Raw genomic sequence first — 25316 nt, 5'->3', positions numbered from 1 at the left:
ATGCACCAACAATGCCAATGTAGCAGCAATGCCAATGCAGCAGCAATGCCAATGCAGCAACAATGCCAATGCAGCAACAATGCCAATGTAGCAACAATGCCAATGTAGCAGCAATGCCAATGCAGCAGCAATCCCAATGCAGCAGCAATGCCAATGCAGCAGCAATGCAAATGCAGCAACAATGCCAATGCAGCAGCAATGCAGCAACAATGCCAATGCAGCAACAATGCCAATGCAGTAACAATGCCAATGCAGCAGCAATGCAAATGCAGCAACAATGACAATGCAGCAGCAATGCAGCAACAATGCCAATGCAGCAACAATGCCAATGTAGCAACAACACCAATGCAGCAACAATGCCAATGCAGCAACAATGCCAATGTAGCAGCAATGCCAATGCAGCAGCAATGCCAATGCAGCAACAATGCCAATGTAGCAGCAATGCCAATGCAGCAGCAATGCCAATGCAGCAACAATGCCAATGCAGTAACAATGCCAATGTAGCAACAATGCCAATGTAGCAGCAATGCCAATGTAGCAGCAATGCCAATGCAGCAGCAATGCCAATGCAGCAGCAATGCCAATGTAGCAACAATGACAATGCAGCAGCAATGCAGCAACAATGCCAATGTAGCAGCAATGCCAATACAGCAGCAATGCCAATGCAGCAGCAATGCCAATGTAGCAACAATATCAATGTAGTGGGTGAGAGGCTAATCTCTCACAATACAAAGGCCCCCAGCCTCTGTGGTTGGACCATCTCTAGCTCCACCCACCTACCTTGGTGCACCCATCTCAGGCCTACATAAGACCTTGTCTCAGCAGCTTTCTCTCTCTCACCTGAAGACGATTGCTTGTGTTGTGATCGAAACGTCGTGATCTATTATTTTCTATCTACGTGACTTGACCGAAAGGCCCAAAGAGTATGAATTCCTGCAGTCACGAAAGCTTTAAATCAAAATAAATAACAGTGTAACAACTAAAATTGTTCCTGGGTAGAAAGTGTTATTTCCTCATTGCTTATGCCTCAAAAGTACATAAAATGGCTATTATTCCCCACAAACTTTGCTTTTGTGACCAGGACAGTGATATTTTGAAATGTACCTATTTTTAATGAGAAAATGTGGTGTACATTTGTGTCTTTTGTTCACATAAAGTCCTGGTCACAAAGCAACGTTTTCGGGGAACATTAGTAATTTTCTATACTTTTTAGGCATAAGCAATTAAAAAATAACACTTCGTACCCAGGAACAAAAATTGTGTTACATTGTGTAATTTATTCTAGATTTGAAGCTTTCGTGACTGCAAAGATTCATACTCTTTGGGGTTTTCGGTAAAGCCACGTAGGTAAAAAATTTAATAAATGAAAACTAAATTAAATCACGACGTTTCGGGGGGCAGACTGTTTTAATTTAGTTGCTTTCATTTATTTTGTTTTAACAATCTGCATCAGCAGTCGGCCATGCTTTCCCACCTGATGACGGACGCTTGTGTTGTTTAATTGTCTACCAATTCCGGAAGATGACAACAAAACGGACGCTAGCTCTCTTCCGGAAGATCTGCCCCCCTACTTCTGGAAGCAACACGGCGAGGGAGAGGCAACGCCCTCGACTGGTGACGTCACCACGCTCGTCCAATGGAAGACGCCGTTACAAACCGGAACGCCCCCGCTACCGTCATAAAAGGGCGTGGCTGCTGTGAGGCGCGACGTGATTGGCTGAGAAGCTTCACCCGCGCGGAGTTGGCGCCTTTTTTTGTGGAACTTAAACTCTTGGGGCAAGAAGAAGAAGGAGAGGGCCGGTAAAAGTCATCGTAAGAAGTCGACGTTTCGCGACAAGCCCCTCGTGCGAGTGTTACGAGAGAACCTTAGCGATGGCGGAGTGCGACCTGGAGGGGAAAGGCACCCGCATTTGGTCGATGCTGTTGCTGCTGGGATGGAAGGCGCCGCCCGGCCTACGCGTCTCAATGGGGCCGTGAGTGGAGGCCGCTACTTTTATTTTTCAATGATAATGATCACTGTTGTTGTTATAAGTTGCGCTATTGATTAATGTGAATTATTTCATGACTAAACGATCGCCGTTCTGTTTGAGTTGTTGAGAGTTTATCGGGGAAGTGTGACCGTTAAATACGTTAGAGTATCGTACTTGACGAGTTCACAAATATTGGCGTCTTTAGATGCTGCGGTAAGATAATTGAGTTAGGCTCGCGTTTAAAAAGAATATGCCATGAACTTATTTCATGCGTATTTATTAAAGAACAATGCCAATTGCCCAGCGTCGTATATACTCTATACAGTACTCAAGATTATATTCTTGGTTCTTTCGGTAAAGTCACGTAGAAAGGAAATAATAACAAAAAATATATATAAAAATATAAAACACATTTTTTATTTTTATTATTTCCCTTCTACGTGACTTTACCGAAAGAACCAAGAATATGAGTTCCTGCAGTCACGAAAGCTTTACATCAAAATGTTGTACTCAAGATTGTTACGTGGGTCTCTACCATAAAGTGGGTATTGTTTTACAAGTTATCCACTGAGAATGTTTCTTATTGAGCTGGATGTTATGCAAATGCGCCTCACTTTCTATGACTAAACAACGGTTTCTATATTTTAACATAAGAATTACTTCTTAACATAGAGTACCAATTGTCAAGCGTCACAATACGGGTCTCTCTGAAGTGCATGGTGGCTTGTGTCGGTAGAATAGACAAGTTTGGGGGATAGAGGCTGGTCAAATATAATGGTTTGGGAAGGAGTCTCATACGGCAAGGTGATGATGTTATGTGTGATGTTGACTTGGCACGACTGGACAAATATTCGAGTGACCTGAAGGATGTTTTATAAGTCGATGGTGTATTCCGTTCTATGTTGTGTTATCTCCGCCCTATTGTAAAGACATTATCAGTAATTTTTGTTTTGTAAAAAAAAAAAACTGTACAGTAATGTACTCTTTGGTTCTTTCGGTAAAGTCACGTAGGTATAAAATAATTCAATCACATCAAATCTAGAATGTACAGTAATGTGTAATTGATGTAGGTTTACACGGCTCTATGTACAGTACAGTGTGAGCATTTATCAGGCTGTCAAGGTTTACTCACTTGTGCATGCTTTTGTCTTCAACCAGGGACATGTTTGTGAAGCCGAACAAATGTGCCTTTGAGAACATTACATATTTTCTATTTTGTAAGCTGAATCCAGTGCTCGCCAAGGAGCGATTCAGGTGAGGTCGTTTTTTTTCTGTGCCCACGCTTAATTGAAATCCTCGTCGTATTGTATATCACAGTTGTGTGATGAAGAAGAACCATTGCCTGGCACATCACCTATGTTTTATGTTAAGGCCACAATGTTGATGTATGAGTTTTTAAATTCAACAATGAATTAATTTAATGATTGTTATATCAGATGCAGGTAAAATACCTGTTTCTCAGTGCCTAGCCTTCTGTAATTAACTTAAATGGATAACCTTTATTTTAGTCTGATTTTTCATTTTTTATTTCCCTTTCTTATATTTCATTCAGACTGTGCATGCCTATTGTCGACAAAAAAATGGAGCAAATGTTTCGCAAAACATGCAGCTCATGGCTTCGAGATATATCGGTAAGTCTTTACTGTCTACCAGTCTCACTGATGTAACATTTGCTGCATAAAGTGAATGACGAGTCTACTTTTATGTAATAGTCTTAATTACTAAAATGACTCTTAATACAACGGATTGTAATTGTATTTTTTCCAGCAAAGTTTTACAGTGTGTTGGCTATCAACAACAAGTCAACTCCTATGACTAATTGGGAATGGGACGCAAGCGTAGGATTGATCACCCTGTCGCTGGCCACCTTTGGGGAGGGTGTATAGTATGAAAGGCCGAAACACCCTAGGAACCAAAGGTTCACTACTGACGATGCGCTCCCCAAATTTCACCAGGCTCACTATTCATGAACTCTTGGAAGTGCTTGCACAAAGGATAGTAACATCTCATCCTGTGTTCTTTAGAATCTGCTTGTCTGTTCTCCAACAGGAAGAAAAGCAGAGTTGTGGATTTCCGCAGATTCAGCACTCCTTGTTTATTTCTCCTGGGGGAAACCTGTTTATAAACGTCATGTACCATTTCTGCATTTACGTCTTGGAGAAACAGATTTTGAAAGCAAAAAATGGTAAGCATGATAAAGTTTGTAAAACATTATTTTTTGACCTGAGTGTTTAAAAAAAAAGCACAATGTGGAGAAAAGGCATAACACTTCTTAATAAGGTATCCATGGATGGTCTCACAAACTCACGTGCTGTTCTGCTATTTCCTGGCCACCTTAAAGCACAGTGAGTTTTTTTTTTAGAGTTCCACAAATCTGCATAACTTAGCAATTTTTTTAGTAAAAATTCTTAAGCAAAAATTGTCGATTAGGAATAGCAAGAAGAATGCACATGCCAACAGTTGCATGGTACTTGATGTTTGCGGCGTGCAGTGGGCGAGTATCGGTCGCGCATGGTCCCACCGGCGTCAATAAAGCCCAGGCTGAATAGCATGGAGGATGTGGTGGCCGAGAGACTGATTGCCGACACGGCACTGCTGCGGAAAAAGACGTTTCAGCGCGTGCACCACATGCAGGTGGACATAGAGGAGTCGTGGAACAATAGCAGGTGAGCACTGCTGCCTCTAAGTGGCTTTGAGTCTCGTCGCCTTGACTGAGGGAGGGAAAAAAAGCCAAAGTTTTGCAAAAACTCTGTTCTCCGGAATGCACTTAACTGGTGTCTGTCAAACTGCAATACAATCTTCCTTCACATGTCTGGAAAAATTCCGATAGCCATCTGGCATCTTGCCGTGCGCTTAACACATTCCTGCGGAGGGAGCTGGTAGGAACGTTAGGTTGCTCGGTCAATGGCCAGAGTCAACGGCGGCGTGGTGTATTCCGCAAATATGCCCGACCGTGAGGGCGGGCACAAGCCGGCGTGAGTAAGTTAAACGTTGAGTTTTATAAGGGCACCATGGGGTAACCAGCCCCTCGCCCCTCCCTGCACGACGGACGGACAGATACAATAATCCCCTGTGAACTGGTGTATCCAGGAGGTTCCTACCAGTATAATAGACCTGTTCGTTATGGAGCTTCAGGACGCAACCAATTGGTGGCACTTGCGATAGTCTGTACATACAGCACTGTACTTTGTATACTGTACTCTAAACGGCCCCACTGCTTCTCTACAATCAACTTGGAATGCTCTACAACTGACTGGCGAGTATCTCTGTAAAAGAGTATCTTCTATCTTGTATCATGATTAAAATTTTGGTTTTTTCTTACTTGAAAAGTTTGTACTTGCAAAATTTGGTGAACCACAAGTATATCCAGAATATTTGATTTAACTGGCACCCTCCATTCTCCATGGATGCCGGATAACAGAGCTGCTAAAAATATATATGTGGTGCTTGCCATTCCCTAATCCATCCGTAGTAATGTCTATGGTGAGCAGAAGTCTGTAGGATAACCTTTGATTTCCCACACAGATGTTTTAGCAAACCTGAGGATTATGGTTAGGAGTTGGCCCCCATAAATATTTGAACATGCAAAACTTATGATTGTGAGGTACACTCTAATAACACTGACTATTGTTAAATATAATCAGTTGCCATCTCCCAGAACCATTTTGGAACAATTTATTACCTTCATAGTCTCTAGTTTGGGACTTTCATTGAAGGAACCAATTTATGTGACTAGTCTGAGCGTAAGCCTTTAAAAAGATTTGTATTGTCTGAGCGTAAGCCTTTAAAAAGAATTGTATTGTTGAACGGCTACTGTCCTCATGAGTGATTTATAATTGAGTGTAAAGAATAGCTCTGATTAATATTGTCCTTGAATGTTCTCCAGATCACAGGACAAAGAGTACAAGGAGCTCACAGTCCAAATACAAAAAGAGGAGAAGCATATGGACCGTATAGTGAAGGATTGTGGCTACGCATTGGTGAATGAAGAAGGGTGCGCAAATTTCACGTAACTATTTACAATTTAAAGTATTTTGTTTATTCACTGCAGCCGTATATATGCAGTCTTTTGCAACGTGATACCGACACGTAGCAAGCCTTTTTTCTTGGTAAAGACTGTAGCCAGATTGGGAGTGATTATATTTGTGAAGGACTCTATGCATATTGTTGAGTGGTATAAAAATGTGTTGGTTTACGCTCATATTTTCAAATTACATTTTATTGTATTTCGTAACAAAACAAAGTACACATATTGTGGTGTAGTGTTGCAAATCAATATTTTACTTTACAAAAAGAGGTTGCGTTTCTACTGTTCACAAAGGTGCTATATAGATGAGGTTTGTATACATAATTTCAGACTTGTAAACAAGCAAAACTTTTTTTTAACGTTGACTGTTGCATGCTCTCGTTAGGGATGCTGCAGTGGAAGAGTGTTTGGATCGTAAAACCGAAGAGAACAAGATGATGTTGAAAGAGGTTGGAAACAAGCAATTGTTCACCAGCATAAGTTTGTGTGTTACCAATTTTCTGCTGATATTAACTGATAACGATGCACCATTGATAATTGTATACCACCCATAATCTGAAATGTAGGTACGCGCCATGTGGGCTACATTGGAGGGGACATTAAAGGCACTTGAGCCCAGTGTGGAGGCAGTGGGCGCCGTGTTGAGTGGAGAGGCTGATCGCTACCGGCTGGACGGAGCCGCGGTTGACGTGAAGATTCCACGAATGCTGCTCACACTGTGTGAGAAGGAGATAAAGCGGGTATGACGGTGGCAGTGATGTTGACTGTTCAGTTTCCTTAGCCAGGAGTACACTTCCATGTAAAAATACGGTCTAGTCTGTTGGGCGGTCATTGATATAGTGGTTTGCTTATTCTATTTATGGCTTAAATTCATGATTTGTTATTGGAAAGTTAAATAATAAGTTGACTTTAAAACATGAAAAATCTGAGGTGAGCAATGCACTTTTTCCAAGTGCAGCATTTTGAATGTTAGCTGTATAATGCCCTTGATTTATAAAAGTAAGCCTCACTGAGTCTCAAGACATACATTGAGATGTTTTTCTAATTCCATTAAGGGATGAAACCCAAGCACAAAACACATTTAAGGGATTAACTAGCAAGGTCTACACAGATGTATTCAAAAATCCCACTCTCTATAGCCAGCTTGGTCACCTTATGGTCCAGCTGATTTAGGAATTTAACAAATCTGTAATCCTCCAACTTTTGCCTCCCAAAGCAGATTTACAGGTGCATGCTACCTCCAGTATAGCCAGTGCATTGGGTCTAGCGGCATAACAGATATTTTGTCCATATTGGTTGAGTGCCTGACTTTGCCATGGTGCGGTGCTCCTTTTTGCAGCAGCGTGTGCACAACGTGTTTGTGGCTGGGCGGCTCGACATACTGAGCTTCCTACAGCTGCACAGGCTGGCGCTGCGCCACTACATGGATGAGCTGCACAATACGGGGCTTCCTGACCTAACAATTGCTGCCCGTGACCTTTACAGCCAGGCCGCCTCCCTGTCTACTTGCCTGGCGGAGATGCAGACACTACGGTGAGTGAACGAGCATGGGGCTAATGTGATTTGAGTTGAGTTTGTTCACGCAGAGCGGGGATCATGGAAAGGCTGTTTGAGAGCATGGTTGTGAAGGAACTGTGTTCTCATGCTCACACAGAATTACGATAGCCGGAGGGGTTCTCCCAGACTTGAATAAGGCCGTGGCGGAACTGGACACTCGTTGGCAAGAAAAGAAAAACAAAGGGTTTAACCCCCTCGTCATACAACCGGTAGGATCAGTTGGTAAAACCTCAATGCCAGTTTATTTAAATTACCATCTCCTAATTGAAAAATTTTAACATTTAAAAAAAAAATGTATTCTAGTTGTGGAAACCATATACAATCTGTATAATGACAAGCAATGATCATGCACACAATCCTGTAACTCATCTTTCACTCGACACAAGCTACTTTGCCTTGTCATCAATACTCCAATTTTAGCTCATTGGCTATGTACGGTGCGAAATAAGTTCAACATGCGTACATAAATACTGTGCTGCCATTCTATTTCAAAATATCAGATCTGTTTAATTTCCAATGCTGCACAGCATTTTGGATGAGAAATACATTCTGCCGTGTTTTTTGTAGGGACCACTGTCGCTGATAATACAAGGGCTGTAACTCCCATTTTGTTCGTGGTAAAATGCAAAGATAGTTTTCTCATATACTGCCCTGTTCATATTGCCAAGAGATATCTTGTTAACTTTAGATTCTCCACAGGCGTTTACATCGCTTCCGGCATTTCCACCTTTGTCGCTTGAGCTGCTGGAAGAAGACTCTGATGAGAATGTGCCTTCCCTCTTCCCGTACCCACGGATGGGTGAGAGGGGGTGGGGTTAACTTCCATTATCACTCCTGTTCAATGTCTTGCTCAAGATTGCCTTTTGACAATCGTTAGCAGCCTAAAATTTACTGTACTGATTTTCATAGCTCCGTTAAGTTTGTTTTCAATGAATTTGGTTGTATAGCGATGAGGCATCTCACATGAAAACCATTGGACAAATCAAGACATTTTGTTAATAAACCTAAAACCTTTTCTGTGATTTCAACGTTAACTTGCTACTGAAGTACTTAACACATTGACACATGTTTTCTAGAAAAACAAATTGATGTATCTGCCAGGGCTGGATCGCTTCAGGCAGAGGTCGATTTACCTATGTCATCAGGCTTGAAAACCCCCAGGTAAGAATATTAAATAATTGACATAGTTGTAATATCGTTAAGTAGTTCCAACTTTTAACCCACTACTCCTTTGGTTCTTTCTGTAAAGTCACGTAGGTATAAAAAGGTATAAAATGTATTTTATACCTATGTGACTTTACCGAAAAAAACAAAGAATATGGATTCCTGCAGTCGCGAAAGCTTCAAATCAAGTTTTTAACCCACTGACTGCATTTATTCTAATACAATTTTTTTTTTTATAAATCTCTTTTTAGACTCTTGGACTGTATTTGCATTCCTTAGTTTTGTAATTTTTCTTATTAGGGCTCACTATCCAAGCCATCTCAACCAAACGGAGAGTTCTGAAGGAGATGGTTCACGGACTTCTCAACGTGGCCTACGTCATAAACCTTATGCTACAATGACTGCACCGGCAGAGAAGGTCAGTTTTGGAGAATTATTTGTTATCCTACACACCAAAACTTTGGGAGGCATGATACATGTCCAGTCGGCCAGTCAGTGCCTGGATGTCACTTTGCCTCCCTATATAAAACCTGCCTTCTGATGAGCGAACCGAATGGAGAGAAATTGGCACGTACAGATACGGGGCAGACAATGAATATTAGTAACTCGCCTTTTGCCCGTCCAAGGACGGGTGTATTTCAGTAAATCTGAAACTTGCAAACGAAAAGCAGACCTTTTTCGATTTAAAGCTTTCGTGACTGCAGGTATTCATCTTCTTGGTTCTTTCGGTAAAGTCACGTAGAAGGGAAATAATAAAACATAATAAAATACAATTCTCACGACGTTTTGGCCACAACGCAAGCAGCCGTCCTCAGGTGAAGAACAGGACGCTGTCTTTCCGACAGACCTGTTCTTCACCTGAGGACGTGAAATATAAATGTGTTGCAGGTCTAAGACGTTCTTCGCGCAGCATTGGTTTATTATTTGAGTCATTAACTGCCGTACGGACTCTCAAAGTTGTGTGTCTGCAGCAAGCGTGTGTGTGTGGGGGGGGAGAGGTTGTGTAGTGGTAAGCGCGCTGCGCTACAAACCCGGCAATCCGAGTTCGATTCCCGCTCACGGCCACCACCGGTGAACTTTTATTTGAACTGGTCCTGGGCCTCCCCGAGGTCGACTCGGCCTCAAATGAGTAACTGGTGCGGTGTGTGAACATCGCCACTGGGGAGACAAAGGCGGCCGGGTGTGGTGAAGCCGGGTGGTAAAGCTTGTCTGTTATATAATTACAATAACCCCCCCTCCTCTGCCTCGATCTCTGCACCTGATGGGTTCAGTGATGATGTCAATTACCAGCGAAACGTCCTATTCAAATAGTAAATGTTGTGGATTATTTACTCTCCAACACGCTGGTGGGCTGAAGTAGTAACTAAATGGCACTTTGTTTACGTGACAAACCTTACTGGCTGTTAATTCTAGATTTGAAGCTTTCGTGACTGCAAGGATTCATATTCTTAGGTTTTCGGTGAAGTCACGTAGGTAAAAATTTAAAATTAATACAAATAAAATAAAAATCACGACGTTCCACCTGAAGACGGAAGCTTATGTTGCCTCCGAAACGTCGTGATTTTTAGTTGACTTTTATTAATTTTAATTATTTATTTTTCGATGTAAAGCTTTCGTGATTGCAGGGATTCATCTTCTTGGTTCTTTTGGTAAAGTCACATAGAATGGAAATATTAAAATAATAAAAATCAACATCATAAAATAATTCTCACGACATTTACCTACGTGACTTTACCGACAACCTAAGAATATGACTTACTGGCTGTGTTGGGTGGTAGAGGCTTATGACACTTATACTTGTGCAATCTAACCCAAAAACCTTTATTATGAATAACAGCTGTGTTTTTGAATACAGAGGACTCTGAAGGGAGAAACCAGGTTGAGGAGGCCAGCATGGAAGTCGCAAGCGAAGGACTTTAACCTCAAAGCAAAAAGTGCTATGGAGCGGGCGCATGACAAACTGGCAGAGCAGGTGTGGATATTGGTGGAAAATCATCCATTGACATTCTTGTCATCCAGCAGCAAACACTAATCATCTCCTGTTTTAAAGCCCTGAGCCAGTGGTGGAAATTCCACATTCCTATGGCAAGAATGATTCTATCCGTTGGACAATGACTTAACTTCCCCACAGTGGTATTGCTGTTATTGAGCCTGGAGGGATGATGGCCTGAATCAGCCCCCAACCAACGTTTTTTTTTACTCACAACTTGCAATTTGTGAGCCACTCACACTACCATTTGAGCCACCCGGTCAGATAGTGAACATGAGTAAATATGTATCAATTTGTGTGATCCATAAATAAATTAGTGGTTACATATTTATTTGTTAGTCATTATGGTTATACTTAAAATATGAGATTTTAGAACGTTGTCTGGTCTGCTGGGATTGACAAAAGGTTGTCTGGGGGAGGGAATTGGTGTACATCATTACCGTATTTTCCCGCATACGCATAAAACCCGCAGACGCATAAAATAGCGTTTTGTGTAAAACAAATTTCAGATACCCCGCATGCATTCGTATATTTAACGTCGTTCCCGCAGCTTAATTCCATCATATTAATAAGAAGTTTATATTTGTAATACATTCCACTATCAATTGTTAACATTTTAAATCATAGCGTGCACAAAGAAAACAAACTAACCGGAAACGAGTGAACTTAAAACGGTAAATAAGTACCAAAATTAAATATCCAATACATAAGTAACAACTGGTAGATAAGTACAGTTTTAGCACTTGTAGATTGCGCAGATAATTAGCGGCACTGCGGTACGCCGTTGCCTCGCCCCCCAACCTCTCTCTTCGCCCAGCTCTCCCGTCGCCGGTAAACAAAATGCACCCACATCAAACGGTCGTTTCATTGTACAAACAATTTGAATAATTTAAAACGTGATTTAACGTGCAATTTTAGTGCGAGTGGTTTATTCAACAGTGCTTTAGTCAAAGGTAAGTGTGCATAGTGGATAGTCCTACCATGAAAAAATTATGTCGCACGTGTAAAATATTTTTGGGATAGCCCGCACCTCCATATACCCCGCAGGGTCTTGTTTTGTTCGTAAAAAGTGGCATACCCCGCGGGTTATATGCGAAAAAATACGGTAATTGACATCGTTGATAACCAGCTGTGAAAATTGATCAAGTAAAAATACTTTGGGAAGCATGATATATGTCCAGTCAGCCAGTCAGTGCCTGGATGTCACTTGGCCTCCCTATATAAAACCTGCCTTCTGATGAGCGAACCAAATGGAGAGAAATTGGCACGTACAGATACGGGGCAGACATAGCAAAGTGGACACTCCCTTTGTTTCTGTGTGGTAGCCTTTTGAGATCTTACCTAAAATTGTCTTGTGTATTGGTTTGAATTTTAGATTGCAGAAGCAGTGACACTCGGGGTGGTCGGAGAGGGTGCGTGCTTTGCATTAGAGGGGGCGGAGGATTCAGCCACTGCTATGCTCAGCAATCCATTCACCATCAAGTCGGAGCTGCAGAGGACACCTGTCCAGATGGGTATGAGTTGGATGCCCGCAGAGATTAATCTGGCTTAAGTTAATCTTCGAAAGCTAATTGAATGATTTACCCTTGTGTTTTGATTTTCCACAGTTTATAGAAAAGGTAAATCACGTGCAGTTTCTAAGTGAACAGCATCTCTGTATTGATTACAGTTAATTTGTCTTATTTTAAATGCTGTGTGGACAATTGTTTGGAATTCATAGTTCTAGTTGTGACCTGATATGTTCAAAATGAAAGTGCAAGAAGTGTTCTTTTTTGGAGATGTGTTTTTATTCACCAGTCTTTTACTTTAGTTTCAGATGTGAGGGCTACATGGAGGGAAGACACTGATGGACAGCTCTTGGATGAGAAACCAGATAGTTTTACGGATGCTGATGAAAACACACTGGTACAAATCTCGGACAAGAAATCCGACAATACCTTATTTGAGTTAGGACAAGAAGGCGACCAACACACAGATTTTCCTGTGTCTGGTGTTTGGAGTCCACAACCTCTGAACGCCTACAGGGCAAATACAACGGAATCAAAAAGGATCAGTGCCTCGGATAGGGTCGCTGAAGTAAATGGGGATGGCAGCTTCTTACCAAGAGGAGATTTATCAATGCAGCCTAAGAAGGAGCAGCCTCTTAATATTCCCTTGCATAAGATGGATGATGGCATTGGATCGTTAAGAGATTACCAGAGCGTGTTGGAATGCGTACATTCTTTGCAGGAAGAGTCAAGTTTAGACTGGGAACGCAACCTGCCGGTAAATTCTGTGGGAAACCAGGCTTCAACAAAAAATGCAGAATATTTCAGCGAGCATGCAGCACAGGAGGACCTGGTGATCAAATCTTGCCCCTCGGAGAAAAAGGATTGCAATGATTCAAATGAAATGTATTTTATGAGCCCATTTACCACTACGACAGATCGTTTAAAGAGATTGTTTCAAAAGCCAGCTGATAAGAGTGTGGACTATTCACCAATTCGGTCACCGCTGTTAATGTCCCAAACCCCATTCCTAGATTTGTTTTCAGAGTCTGCTGGCAACAACGCCAGTTTTTCTCCACATTTAATGAAGTTTAGTGATACAATTACACTGGCCAAATTGCCTCTTGAAAGGCAAGAATCAACTCTGAAAAACAACTTACTGGACTTAAGCTTAGACTTGATGAAGCCAGAGATAGACAGGCAAGTTTTACCCAAAGTTTCAAACCAGCCAGAGGCTGATGGCTGTACTATAGCCTCCACGGCCTCGTTTAAGTCCTCCGATAATTGGCCAAATCGATGGTCACATCTGAGGAAAGAAAAGTACGAAATTGATGATGCTGCCCAGTTTGGAATCCTCAACGAGACGATGCCTGAGTTGGGAGACAGCCACAGCTCCCCAGGTTCGCTGTGTGCCGAGGACAGCATGGAGGACAACAGTGCAATGGTGGCAGCGGCAGAGCATCCGTGGTGTCCAGACAATGGTGGTCAAGATAGGTGGCAAGATGACACGCGATGGCTCTTGAAAGATTTCACTTCCAAACAGGTGCCAGCAATCGGTGGTAAAAAGGCAATCGCTGATGAAATGGAGGCTGTAAATGAAGAGCCGAGAGAGTCTGAGCTTGACGAAAAATCAAGTAAGAAGGCCTTTTGTCTGGACGACGACTTCCTCAATTCTTTTGCACTGGATAACCAAGAGATGGTGCACGGAGATCGGCTGTCCGTGGAGCTGGCAATAACACCCAACCTTTTAGACCAGCTGGACCTGGACTTCCCACTCCCACAAATTTACTTGGACCGCTTTGCAGGAAGAAAAGTCGCGCCCGGTAAGCTCTGCCCATAATCCCAACTTGAATGGTTGTGACGAGAACACATCTGTCAGGAGCCGCTCCCTATTCTTTTCTTGCATGACTGTTCAACTAATTGCCAATTCCATGGTCTGCTAGCCACAAGTGGGCTTCAGGGGACTAATTTTGCTCTTCCTCCATTTGAAGGAGTACTGACAACTTGTTATGTGGTCCAAAGTTGCACTGTGGCTTTTATTTAATTTTCCATTGAAGGATGTGTGCAGCAGCCTGTTGATGTTTTAATGTGGTTGATAGTACACCGGTGTTTTAAAAGAATGTCAAAGCCAGAAGGTGCGATGTTTGGGTCTCGAATTAGGTGTTTATTATGGCCGTCATTGATCCATTAGTCGCCAGCGTTATTCTGGATCTGGATGAGATTCTAGGATTTTGACAGTGAATCCCAGAAGGGGGAGATGGGCACTTGAGTCGATGTTCAGGTACATTTTTGATGTCTTGCTCGATGTCGTTGGCAAGAACTTGTAATCTCCCATGCAGTTTGCATGGGAGATGAAAATGTTATCGAGGGTGTTGGCTCTGCAGCAAGGGCTGTCGTCAGCATATATGAATTTGTGAGGTGTACATGGCAGGTCACCTTATGTATGTTAAATAATCACGTGCCAGTACTGAGCTTTGAGGGAGACCATTGTTCATAATTCAATTGCAGCTGTTTACCAGCGATATAGAGTGTCCTCTTAACGCAGTAGTGCCATGTTAAGCAAAAATGCATTATAGTGAAAACAATTTCCCCATAAATAATGTTACGATAAAGTTTGGCGAGATACGATGTATACACACAGATGACGGGATAAATAATTGTGTACCGCTGCGTTACTGTATCATTCCGCATAACATACCGTTCAGCTACACAGCTCTGAAAAGTAGTTCGTTGTCGACTGCTCAAACTGTTAATAATGGGTGTGTTCTCTGCGCCTTAGCGTGTGTTCCACGTTGTGGAAAATGTTCCCCAATGGAAGAACCGTGTTATAGCATAAACGCATTGTTTGAACACGCGAGGACTTGCCGTAGCCTGAACATATGGTTTTGAGCATCGTGTCGATTTAGGTGCACAGTAGAACGCCATCGGATTTTTGCCAACTTCAATAGCAGTCCCATGACGCTAAACGGAGTCGTAGGCAGCAGAGTTCAATCGTTGCTGTGACAATTTTCTGTTGATGCTGGAAACCAGCTTCTAATGAAGGTGGGGAAGGCACCGATCTGTTCGCATCAGCTATGGCCAGTTAGAAATCTGGCTTGTTGGGGAGGCAGTTGGACATCGATAATGTCGTAAAGTCTGACAAGCATGGCCCATTCCATCAGCTTGGAAGTGGAGGACGAGGGATAATTTGCCCCTGTAGCTGCGGATTTCCACGTTTTCAGGATGGCGATGACTTTGGCTTCCTTCCATACTTTTGGGATTTTGCATCTATTTGAGCCTCTAAAGACATGCGGCTGTGTGTAGCACATTTAACATGAAGATTTAACTTTTAAAAGTAATTCTGCCTGCCACATTTAATTTACTTCCTTGCGCTAGGTTTCATTGTTACAATGTTTATGCCCAACATTTTTCACACTTGACATGTCCTCGGTCTCCTCTTGTTTTAGGTTACCCCATTGGTTAACTTTTGCGTGCAACTACAATGTCTTGATAACTTGCCCTCCATCCTGCACGTGCCCCACCCATCAGCGTTTTCCTCATCGCATAAAAAAAACTCTTTAGTCTCTTCCACACTCTCACGAGTTTGCTGATACTTCCATGAAATACCGATCATCCTCTCGACCGTTTATAGGTCCAGAAAGCTTTTCTAGTTGCTTTGTAGAAGGACCAGCACTGTCCCACACTAACACGGTAAAATATAGTGCAGTGCATTTACATAATCCTATTTGAGACAAATGTGTGACCATTAATAATTAAATTTAATGTGTTTGGACATTACCATTATTTTACCTTTTTTTATAGACTGCTTTGTTCTTTTTTGTCTTTTCAGAGGGTGATTAAGCAATCAAGCCTTTTTGGGAAGTGAAACATTCAACTTTGTACCAAGCAACTAATGGGTAGCCAATAGTACATAATTGTATTGCTCACTGTGTGAGTACAACGTGCAGATTTACATGTTGACCGTGTTAGAACAAAGCTAACATAGTATTTATTAGCTGTACTTAGTGTGTGTGGTTTTATGTAATATTTTTTTTGCAATTGTCCGAAATTTTTAGAATGTTAAATACAATTCACACTTTCAATGTTTAATATTTTTTTGAAAATAAACTTATGAACTAATTTTGAGTGGTGGCTCCTTCCAAATGCTGTCACATCGCATACGCATTCAAAATAACTGACTTTATGGCATGTTAAGTCGGCCCTTAGAATATATTTGTTAAACCCACAAGTGTATAAATATCGTGTATACTTAGTAAATCTATTTGTTTCTAGCAAGCATTGTTTTTTATAATTTGTACATTTAAAGCAAAAAGCACACAGGTTGTATTCAATGAGGAAGTTTTTTTATTTGAATCGAATGCAATGACAGTACTGCTTTTCAGTGACTTGCGTTACATCACAAACAAATTTACAACATGATACAGGTGCAAATCACAATTATGGTGGCATTTCGACTATTTCAGAAAGTTGTGCCCTAATGTGGGTTTCACCTTGAGCCTGTAAGCCCAGTAAAAATATAAAGGGTAATGTATTTTAGCATGTAAACTTTATGCTAAATTGATACAAATGTGCTATGTTAAATAACTGAATTCTTGAAAACACAATAGTCATTGCAAACTTTTATTTTTGGGTAACTATCACAAGGAGTATTTTGACTTCTCAATTGGTTCTCATAAAAATTAATCGTTGGAAATAAACAATCCAGTGTTTACTGCCTGGAACATCACATTAAAAAAAATTACTGCATAGTTAGAAAATCCCAACACCCTTCCATAGTTTGATGTCTGACCAAAGTTTGAGTAAGGCTGTACTAGTTTTTCTTCGACTTGAGGGCATCATATTTCCTCTTGCTGGAGTACCACAGCAGCAGTGGAATGCCGATGGAGGGCAGCGTCATCACTCCAAATGCTGCCCAGTCCAGCTGGGGGAGAGATTTAAAGTCACCACCAACTCTGTAGAACCAGGTAATTATGACCAAGTGGTGTAGCCTAAAATGTGTCAAACGAAAGTACGCCCCAATTGACACTAAGTCTTACTAAAGCATGTTTAAATATTTAACTGCACATGTTCATGCCTCCTGGGCACATTCCTGGTGAATTTGTCAATCTCAAGTCCTTGGATGTGCAACCATTATGCGTTACAGGTCTTATAGGTGGTGGGGAAAGAGGGCAGTGCAATTAATTGTTGCGTTTTTCTTGTCCATTCCCTGCCTGCAACCAACATTGACCAATAGGGTGAAGTAAGGTTCAACAACCACCACACCGCATCGGGTGTTGCTGATCCAGTAGACTGACAAAAGAGCTGTCGGTATTTCCAAAATTATTAAGTAACGAGATTCCCATTTTACAAAATGAGGTGGAGGGGATCTGTTGCAGTGCAAACGTACATAGTGAGGAGAGAACTTGCGATCGTATTCCTTCTGAGCCAAAATTCCTCCCTCGCCAGGTGCACTTGTATGGCCGATCTGCAACACAGACATGGTTTGTATTTTCATAGCACGACAAACAGCCATCGCTGAGAAACACAATACTTTAGGCATATCAATGACACCTTAATCATGAAAGCCCAGTTGCAATTTATAACAAGTGTTCGCAAGTGGTGTACAATACATCCATGCATTGAATTACATTAAAACATTTAACGTGTGGTGCTGCGCTAACTGACCCGAGACTTCTTGGTCCTTCGTTGCGTCATCCCATTGTACTTGGCCTTGTTGGCCCTGTGCTGGGAGGGCAGTTTTGCTCTCCCCTCACCCACTTCCTATTTTAAGCTGTCATGTAATACATCTTGATGCACTTAAATGCTTTGTAAATTGTAATTCTACTGCAACCAACTCGATTATCCGTGGGTAATGGTGGTGGGGGGGGCTGATCAAACAAACGGAAAATGCAAACGATCTGTAATTTATGCTAAAAATATTGCTTACCTATTGAATATAAATTTAAGGTAGGATCTCGTCTGTTTCAAGAAATATGTTTCCTTGTGGACGTTTGTACTCTTGTCGGCACCAAGTCACGTGCCCCCAACAAGTGAAGAGCACAAAATAAACTAGCAAGCCCATGAACATGTTTTGCTTTTTTGCAAGCATGCAATCCGGATATGCCCACGGCTTCAAGAGAGTAAACTATTGAGCCACTCACCACCACCTCAGCGCCCTCCTGTGGCAGGTAAGAAAGCGTGGCGGATGAGAAGTTGAAGAGGCCCGGCACAAGCGGCCGCAGCACGACGGAGTGCGACACGTTACTCCCCCTGCAGGCAGTTGTTAAGGAAGCTCCCTTTTCCTGCTTAACGTTGGTGACCACAGTGCAAGTTGAATCCATTATCAACTTTATACCATGTTTTTATGGGACATAACCAGTTTCAACTCAAGTTGCAATCAAAGCAGCACGTTTCCGTGTTTATATATTTTTTAAGTTGCCTGCAAATTCAGGCTGTAGCCTGATTTTTTTTTTTTTACAAGCCGATCTTGCATCACTGTCTGGCCTGACTTGTGTATTTTGCAAAACAATCTCAATTACTGATGTGGGTGGCAGGATAATTTAATTTTGCATGCAACAATTGTCAGCAACCCTATCTTGACCTTTCATTTAATTTTTGGGAAGGTGTTCTAAAGTATTTTTCATGGAAATTCAACTTGGTAAATTTTGGGTTTATGAAGCCAACTTGGGCAAACTCAAGTCTAATTGGGTTATGGAAACAAGGCATGCTGCTCACTCGCATTGCTGCATTTAAAGGACAATTCATGTCACAAATGACATTTATTTTTGCAGATAAGCACGCAGGCTGCATGTCCTAGGCTGTCAGACCAGTTTCAGAAAACGACGATTATAATCGGTGCTAATTATAGTGTTTATGACCTATGATGTGGATGCTACAAGAATGTGATAGTGGCATGCCAGGAAGATATAAGTCTCTTTTCACTGCTTAACAAAGCCTTAGACTCTCTATGGGCAGCTTTGACACGCAGCCTATGTCTTTATATATGCACGATAAGCTCTTTTGTGCTGAGTCCAAGTTAATTTAGGGAATAATTTAGGAAGCGGTTCATGCAAGACACTCCATGCCCAGTGATCAGTTTGATTCCCAGCCACAGCTAACATCAGTGGTGAGATATCTGAAACTGTTCCTGGGCCCACTTCAATTCACCAACCAGCACTGTCTAGCATACTAAAATATGTTCAAATAACTTCCATGACTGAACATTTCATCCTGAAATTATTTTTTTTTTTAAACACGGACTGCAGTGTGCGTGAGCGGAGGATACGGGGCGATCCTCTCCCACTTGACGTTGAGCATCCCTGAGACGATACCGAACTGCTCGGGGTGGAAGGCGTCATCATTCAGCTCCACATCCAGGGCGGCACTAGAATGGTGACATTGACAACAGCAAACCGTATAAAGCAGGGGAGGGAAAACATTCACGAGTGCTGAATAGCACTTGCAAATACCTTTTGACAGTGCACTAAAATTATACATTTTTATTAGGCCAAAAATATTCCTCTAGTATCCGATTAGTGGCAAAGACAGATCTCTCAGATTCCCCACTTATGGTTAAACAGAAGACAACTTAAAACAGCTGTTGTGGCAACCTATTTAGGAAGTGTCTCAGGCTATCCAATGGTAATTTGAAGCTTCATTAATGAGAAACTGCTTGAAAGTTATGGTCAAGAGTGACAATGGAGTATTCTAATTTTATTATCCCCCTAATAAATCAATGCATCCACAAAACGAGCGCTATAATGGAGCACGTGTTTCATTTTACGATACTTTTTCATATAAAAGTATTTGAGCTTGTGGTGGACAGCCCAGAATGTAACCTATATCTACGGTTTTTTGGGTTGCATCCTTTTAAAATAGTCTCACATGTGCATGCCAATACTCCAACGCAACAAGGGCAATTGAGTTACTAGTTTGACCGAGAGGGCAGGCGAGGGCTGCAAACGGGCTCTGGGTTTCCACAAGGGTGGTCCAAGACCTCACCTGGAGCCCACATTGTAGATGTTGTATTGCACCGTAAGATCCTGCCCCTCCACCGCGTACTTGTTGAGGAGGCTCTTGGAGGCGAGTAGCCTCGCCCCCTCGTCAGTGCGCACCGTACCACACACCGCCAGGGCCACCAGCAGCAGCAGAGCTAATCGCGCCATCTGCGGGCACATGCACAACATCATTGCTGAAAGCGACTGAAAGGATTTTAAAAGGCAATATTTCTAAGGTGAGATTAGTCTGTTCTGTTACAATGAAATCGGTTCATTTATGAACCGGTGAAAGTCCTTCCGAGTCCACAGGCTATTCTAAAATTGTATCAACATATAAATTAAACTGATCTGTTTGTTCATGCAGAGACCATCAGACACCAGGATGTAATTCGAATGTACAGCAACGGTTCCTACCTGCAGTCTGAGGACCATTGGTGGTCTGGAAGATCGTGGAACTGCAGATGTTACTATTTAGATAGGTACATTTTCTAAATTACTGATGCATGTTAGTCTGCGATTTTTTTTTATTGTTGGTAGTTTTCCGCGGATCCAGAAACGTTTGGAACCACTGGTCTTGACATCCGTGGAGACCAGTTTTGGTTGTGTAAAGACCCCATCAGCGGCTATTATGCCATTCTATTACCGCCCAGACACCTCATCAGAAACCAATCTACTTCTATTGTCTAGACTCCATTAGACACCCGTCTGCTACTTATATCCAGGGACCCCATGACAGCTCTACTATGGGGGTCATTGCCCGAAATGCCACCTATTTAATACAGAACGCAGCATTATTCATCAATTCATACCGTGACCCGACTCAGGATACGATCACACCACAGTGCAATCGACTCTTATGGAGGTCACTTGCACAGATGTCAATCTCCAACTCGCGGCGTCGCAGCGTGAACGAATTCATGAAGCACAAACGACTTTCAACAACGAATCAATTAACATTCAACTCGATTAGTACGGCAGTCGATGCACCAAACATTCTCCATTCAAACTCTCGACTAGTCAGGCCCTCATAGGCGGACAATGGGGAAATTAACTTTCCTGAAGACGCGGGCCGCCTATTACCGGTACGCATTGTTTGTGTGAAAGTCAAACGTGGTGTAATTGGCTTTGAGCAGCTGAATGGTGGAATGTTTATTTGTGATCTGCTTGGCGGCGGAGACGAACTCACGTTGTTGAGCAGCCGTCGCCTCGCTGTGAACGGGAAGTGGCAACCGGGGAGGAAGAGGGGCCGCTCTGGTCGTGACGTCATCGGCTAGACTGGATAAATGACGTCACGCGTCGGCATGACGTCATGTATTTAAACCACGGGTTTTAAATGGATTTTAAATAGAGGCAGTCCCCCGACTTACGACGGAGATGCGTTACGACGACCCCATCGTAAGTCGAAAATGGCCTCGCCTACCCAAGAGTCTTAAAGAATGGTGATAATTTAGCAAAACAGAGCAATTTACAGTACCGTAATGTATAAACTATATAAACTATATACCGTATTCTAGATTTGAAGCTTTCGTGACTGCAATGATTCATATTCTGAGGTTTTTTCGGTAAAGTCACGTAGGTAAAAACATTAAAAAGTACAAAACTTCTTCTTGGTTCTTTCGGTAAAGTCACGTAGAAGGGAAGTAATAAAATAATACAAATAAAACATAATAAAATAATTCTCACGACGCTTCGGCCACAACGCAAGCAGCCGTCCTCAGGTGAATAATGAAACACCGCCAAGCTTGGGGCGTATATTTAAGCTTGCGTTGTGGCCGAAACGTCGTGAGAATTATTTTATTATGTTTTATTTTTATTATTTTATTACTTCCCTTCTACGTGATTTTACCGAAAGAACCAAGAAGATGAATCCCTGCAGTCACGAAAGCTTTAAATCGAAATTACAATACTGTATTGCACAGTAAAATTTAAAGTAAAAAACAAGGTGCATTCTTAGCCTGCCTATATGAACTGCAATTTCATAGAACGTTTTTTTGCAGGAAACAATCCTATCTGCTATAAAAAAAAAACTTTTAACATGCATTGAACACCGAGACCACTTAACTCCGTCCACCGCTGGTGAGAGTGAGAGGCATCACCACGCAAGGCTGGAGATGCGTTCAGTAACATCCCGGCAGCGTCCCAACGTGCAGCGTCGTACCTTGTACGCTGCTGCGTTTGCCTGCCGCGCGAAATGTAAAATATTTAACAATTTTGTCATATCGCCATCGTAAGATCGAAATATCGTAAGTCGGATCACCGTAAGTTGGGGACTAGCTGTATATGTCAATTAAGTGTCGTGGAGAATATCGTGTACACAAATTACACAGGCAGACAATTCGTCTCCTTCACAACTCGTGCCTCCGCGTATATTTTTGTTTACACATCAATCAGCCACACGGCCTTCCGTGTTGACTGGTGGTGCACAAAGATCATAATAGAGTCCTGTAAATCCAATTCGTATAAACACCTGAAGTTCAAGTGCATTTATTAGATGTAGCCATGTGAGCCATTCGGCTCTTGAATCGGGTGCAACCGCAACAAACAAAAAACAAAAACATGAACAAGAAAACATCTTAAAGTGAATATGTGACTATGTGCAAACAGAAAATCCAAGAAAAGACAGCAAAATATTGCAGAAAAAGCAAATAAATAAAACTGAAAACTGAGTTGAAACGACGGTCATAAGTCCCTCCGTCCACCCACCCACCTCTCGTGGCTGGACGCCCTGCTGTCTAAAGAGGTTCGCGACGGTCAATCTTTGGCGTGTGGTGGGGTAAAGTGTGGGTACTCCCACACGTGTGGACAACACGTGGAAGAGGAGACTAAATCCTGTCTAGGGCTGCCGCAAGTTGAGGCTCCTGTCCCCAGCAGTGAGAGATTTCAAGGCTGCAACTTTGCCTGTCTACGTCCATTAACAACCTTCATTTCATTTTAGTTTTCAGTTTCATTTATTAGGTATAGCCCTGTGAGCCATTCGGTTCTTGAATTGGGTGCAACCGCAACAAACAAACAAAAAACATGAACAAGAAAACATCTTAAAGTGACTATGTGCAAACAGAAAATCCAAGAAAAGACAGCAAAATATTGCAGAATAAGTACCGTACACCAACGCGGTGTGCAAAAATCCGAGTGGGATGTAAAATCAAAGGAGTACAGTACAACATTTAAGATTTAGCGGAGCTGCGCTGCAATCACGGGGATCCCGCTCACGGCCAACACCGGTGACGATTACCGAAGCCGGTGCTGTGCCTCCCCTAGGTCGACTCAGCCGCAAATGAGGACCTGGTGTGGTGTGTAAACATCGCCACTGGGGAAGACAAAGGCGGCCGGGCGTGGTGCTGCCGTGCCGACCTTCACAGGTGCTCGCTAACAGCACTTGCTCCAACAGTCTGTTCAGGCTACACGGGGGATCTTTGTTGATGGGAAGTTCGAATAAATGCTTTAAAGTGACTCCACAACGGCGTCCCTGAAGTGGAGAATTAACACAAGCCGGCGTGAGTAGGTGACCAGCCCATCCCCACCCAGCCCCACCCCTCCCACCCCCCACCCAGCCCTTCCCCACTCAGCCCCTCCCTCCCCACCCTGCCCCTCCCTGCACGACGGATACAATAATGCCCTGTGGGCTGGTGTAATCAGGAGGTTCCTACCAGTAAAAAGTGTGAAGCCATACCTCTGGGAATTCACCCGAATGACCCCAAAATGTTACTCTAAATAGTTATGTTTTTCTCTCTAATTATCAGCTGTATAGCTGTTGGAATAGAGCGGTCTGTATTCTGTATTGTATCTTTCAAGACACAAAGATGAACATAAAATAATGACGTCCTTGATGATTTTTATCTCTGGATGATACCATTCCCATCTGCACAGAGACACTGGGGTAGATTGATTTGTGAAATAATTATCAGCATTAATTGCGACTGGATTTATTTCCCCACAAATGCAAATATAAAAACATTCGTTTTTTTAAAAGAAAGCATTGTTCAAAATAGCAGTCATTTTTAGTCTGCTGATGGTCGGTGATGCGTCAATCGACTCCTCTCGACGAGCTGTACACGATGCATTATTCAAAGTTGAATTTTTCGATAGCTAATGTTTGGTGTTTCGACATCGCGAAGTAGCACCGATTTCGGATGTATTGATACCCCAGTCGTGGAGTTAAGTACACCCCTGGAAAAAAAATAGTGTCCCAGAAATAAAATATTTAATTTCCTCGGCCATTTAGTATTATTTGGTACCCTGGGGGTATCGCCATGAGGATCATATGTTCAATTTGTTTTTATTTTAAGAGAATCATCAAGTTATCTTAAATTCAGAGGCTGATTTGATAAAGTGCACTGCAGGCAGATTCATAAAACCCATGGGCGATGGTTCACTTGCATGCAACACTTTACCTCGGTGTAATTGGAAAATCGAATTAAGTGTAAAGATTTTTCATATAGATAGGCTTACTCCTGTCATAGGAATGTTGAACGTATACTACTAGTCATTGAAACTGGCGATGATGAATCGATGTAAATATGACATCCTCTGTACATTCTTGACCTAACCGTGTTATACTTTTTCCTACTTCATGTGTCGTAACGTGTTACTTTAGCCTAGGCAATGAATTAACCTCAGCGTATTGCTTTCAGTTGAACTGAGCAATTTGGTGACGCTGCTGCGTTGGCAGTGGCGCACAGCCATGATTGACAACAACTCAAACTCAACAAGTTCGACAATAACACTGTGGTTGCCTTCAAAAGAAACGTGATATGATAGGCGAGGGTTCAGGCAATGGCCCTTCACAGCATAGAACGAGGTAATTTGAATAAATTATCGAAAATATCAGTACTGCTCTATTCACTTGTTTATATGCAATGACCGTACCGCATTTATAATTTTGGAAGGTTGCGGGATGAGGAGGAAGAGGAGATGGGTGATATCAGGGATGAAGTTGCAGCGGAAAAGTAGCACTACCCAAGGAACGATGGAGGGAAGGAGTGAGGCATCGTGCTTTCACAAGGAGTCTGTGGCAACGGCGCAGAGACTCACTACTCATCCAGCAGTGGGGCGAACATGACTCCTCACCAATACATCCCAACTACCGTTTTGGTAGTGCTGTAGAAACGTTGCTGTAATTACTGTAAGAACAACCACGTTTTAGCA

At 42.3% G+C, this 25316-nt stretch overlaps 2 protein-coding genes and 2 non-coding genes across 5 annotated transcripts; 3 read left to right on the top strand and 1 right to left on the bottom strand.

Annotated features, from left to right (window-relative positions):
- Positions 1-1762: 1762 nt before the first annotated feature.
- HAUS6 (HAUS augmin like complex subunit 6) lies at positions 1763-16165 on the top strand. Of its 2 annotated transcripts, none has more exons than XM_078874650.1 (17): positions 1763-1973; positions 3129-3224; positions 3523-3601; positions 4020-4155; positions 4462-4636; positions 5857-5964; positions 6383-6446; positions 6564-6737; positions 7337-7530; positions 7652-7763; positions 8254-8353; positions 8631-8715; positions 9019-9136; positions 10574-10690; positions 12084-12222; positions 12519-14018; positions 16025-16165. In XM_078874650.1, exons 1-17 carry the CDS (start codon positions 1873-1875, stop codon positions 16033-16035), a joined length of 3309 nt encoding a protein of 1102 aa, XP_078730776.1. In that variant the 5' UTR covers positions 1763-1872; the 3' UTR covers positions 16036-16165. The 2 variants fall into 2 exon arrangements, with proteins under 2 accessions (XP_078730776.1, XP_078730775.1); XM_078874649.1 differs by having other exon boundaries at positions 5857-5979.
- On the top strand, positions 9180-9312 carry LOC144946086 (small Cajal body-specific RNA 8). Its single transcript, XR_013639777.1, has one exon.
- LOC144946087 (small Cajal body-specific RNA 8) lies at positions 11867-11999 on the top strand. The gene has a single exon (XR_013639778.1).
- A 380-nt stretch (positions 16166-16545) lies between the features above and the next one.
- LOC144946052 (translocon-associated protein subunit beta-like) lies at positions 16546-21425 on the bottom strand. Its single transcript, XM_078874789.1, has 6 exons — positions 21358-21425; positions 20176-20339; positions 19460-19558; positions 18336-18444; positions 17582-17659; positions 16546-17116 (listed from the first exon to the last, which is right to left on the bottom strand). The coding sequence occupies exons 2-6, from the start codon at positions 20337-20339 to the stop codon at positions 17006-17008; spliced, it is 561 nt and encodes a 186-aa protein (XP_078730915.1). The 5' UTR covers positions 21358-21425; the 3' UTR covers positions 16546-17005.
- Between the last annotated feature and the right edge of the window lie 3891 nt (positions 21426-25316).

The sequence above is a fragment of the Lampetra fluviatilis genome, chromosome 39 (genome assembly GCF_964198595.1).
Source record: "Lampetra fluviatilis chromosome 39, kcLamFluv1.1, whole genome shotgun sequence".
NCBI lineage: Eukaryota > Metazoa > Chordata > Hyperoartia > Petromyzontiformes > Petromyzontidae > Lampetra > Lampetra fluviatilis.
The sequence above is the reverse complement of the archived record's forward strand: the minus strand, read 5'-3'. Positions and strand labels throughout refer to the sequence as shown.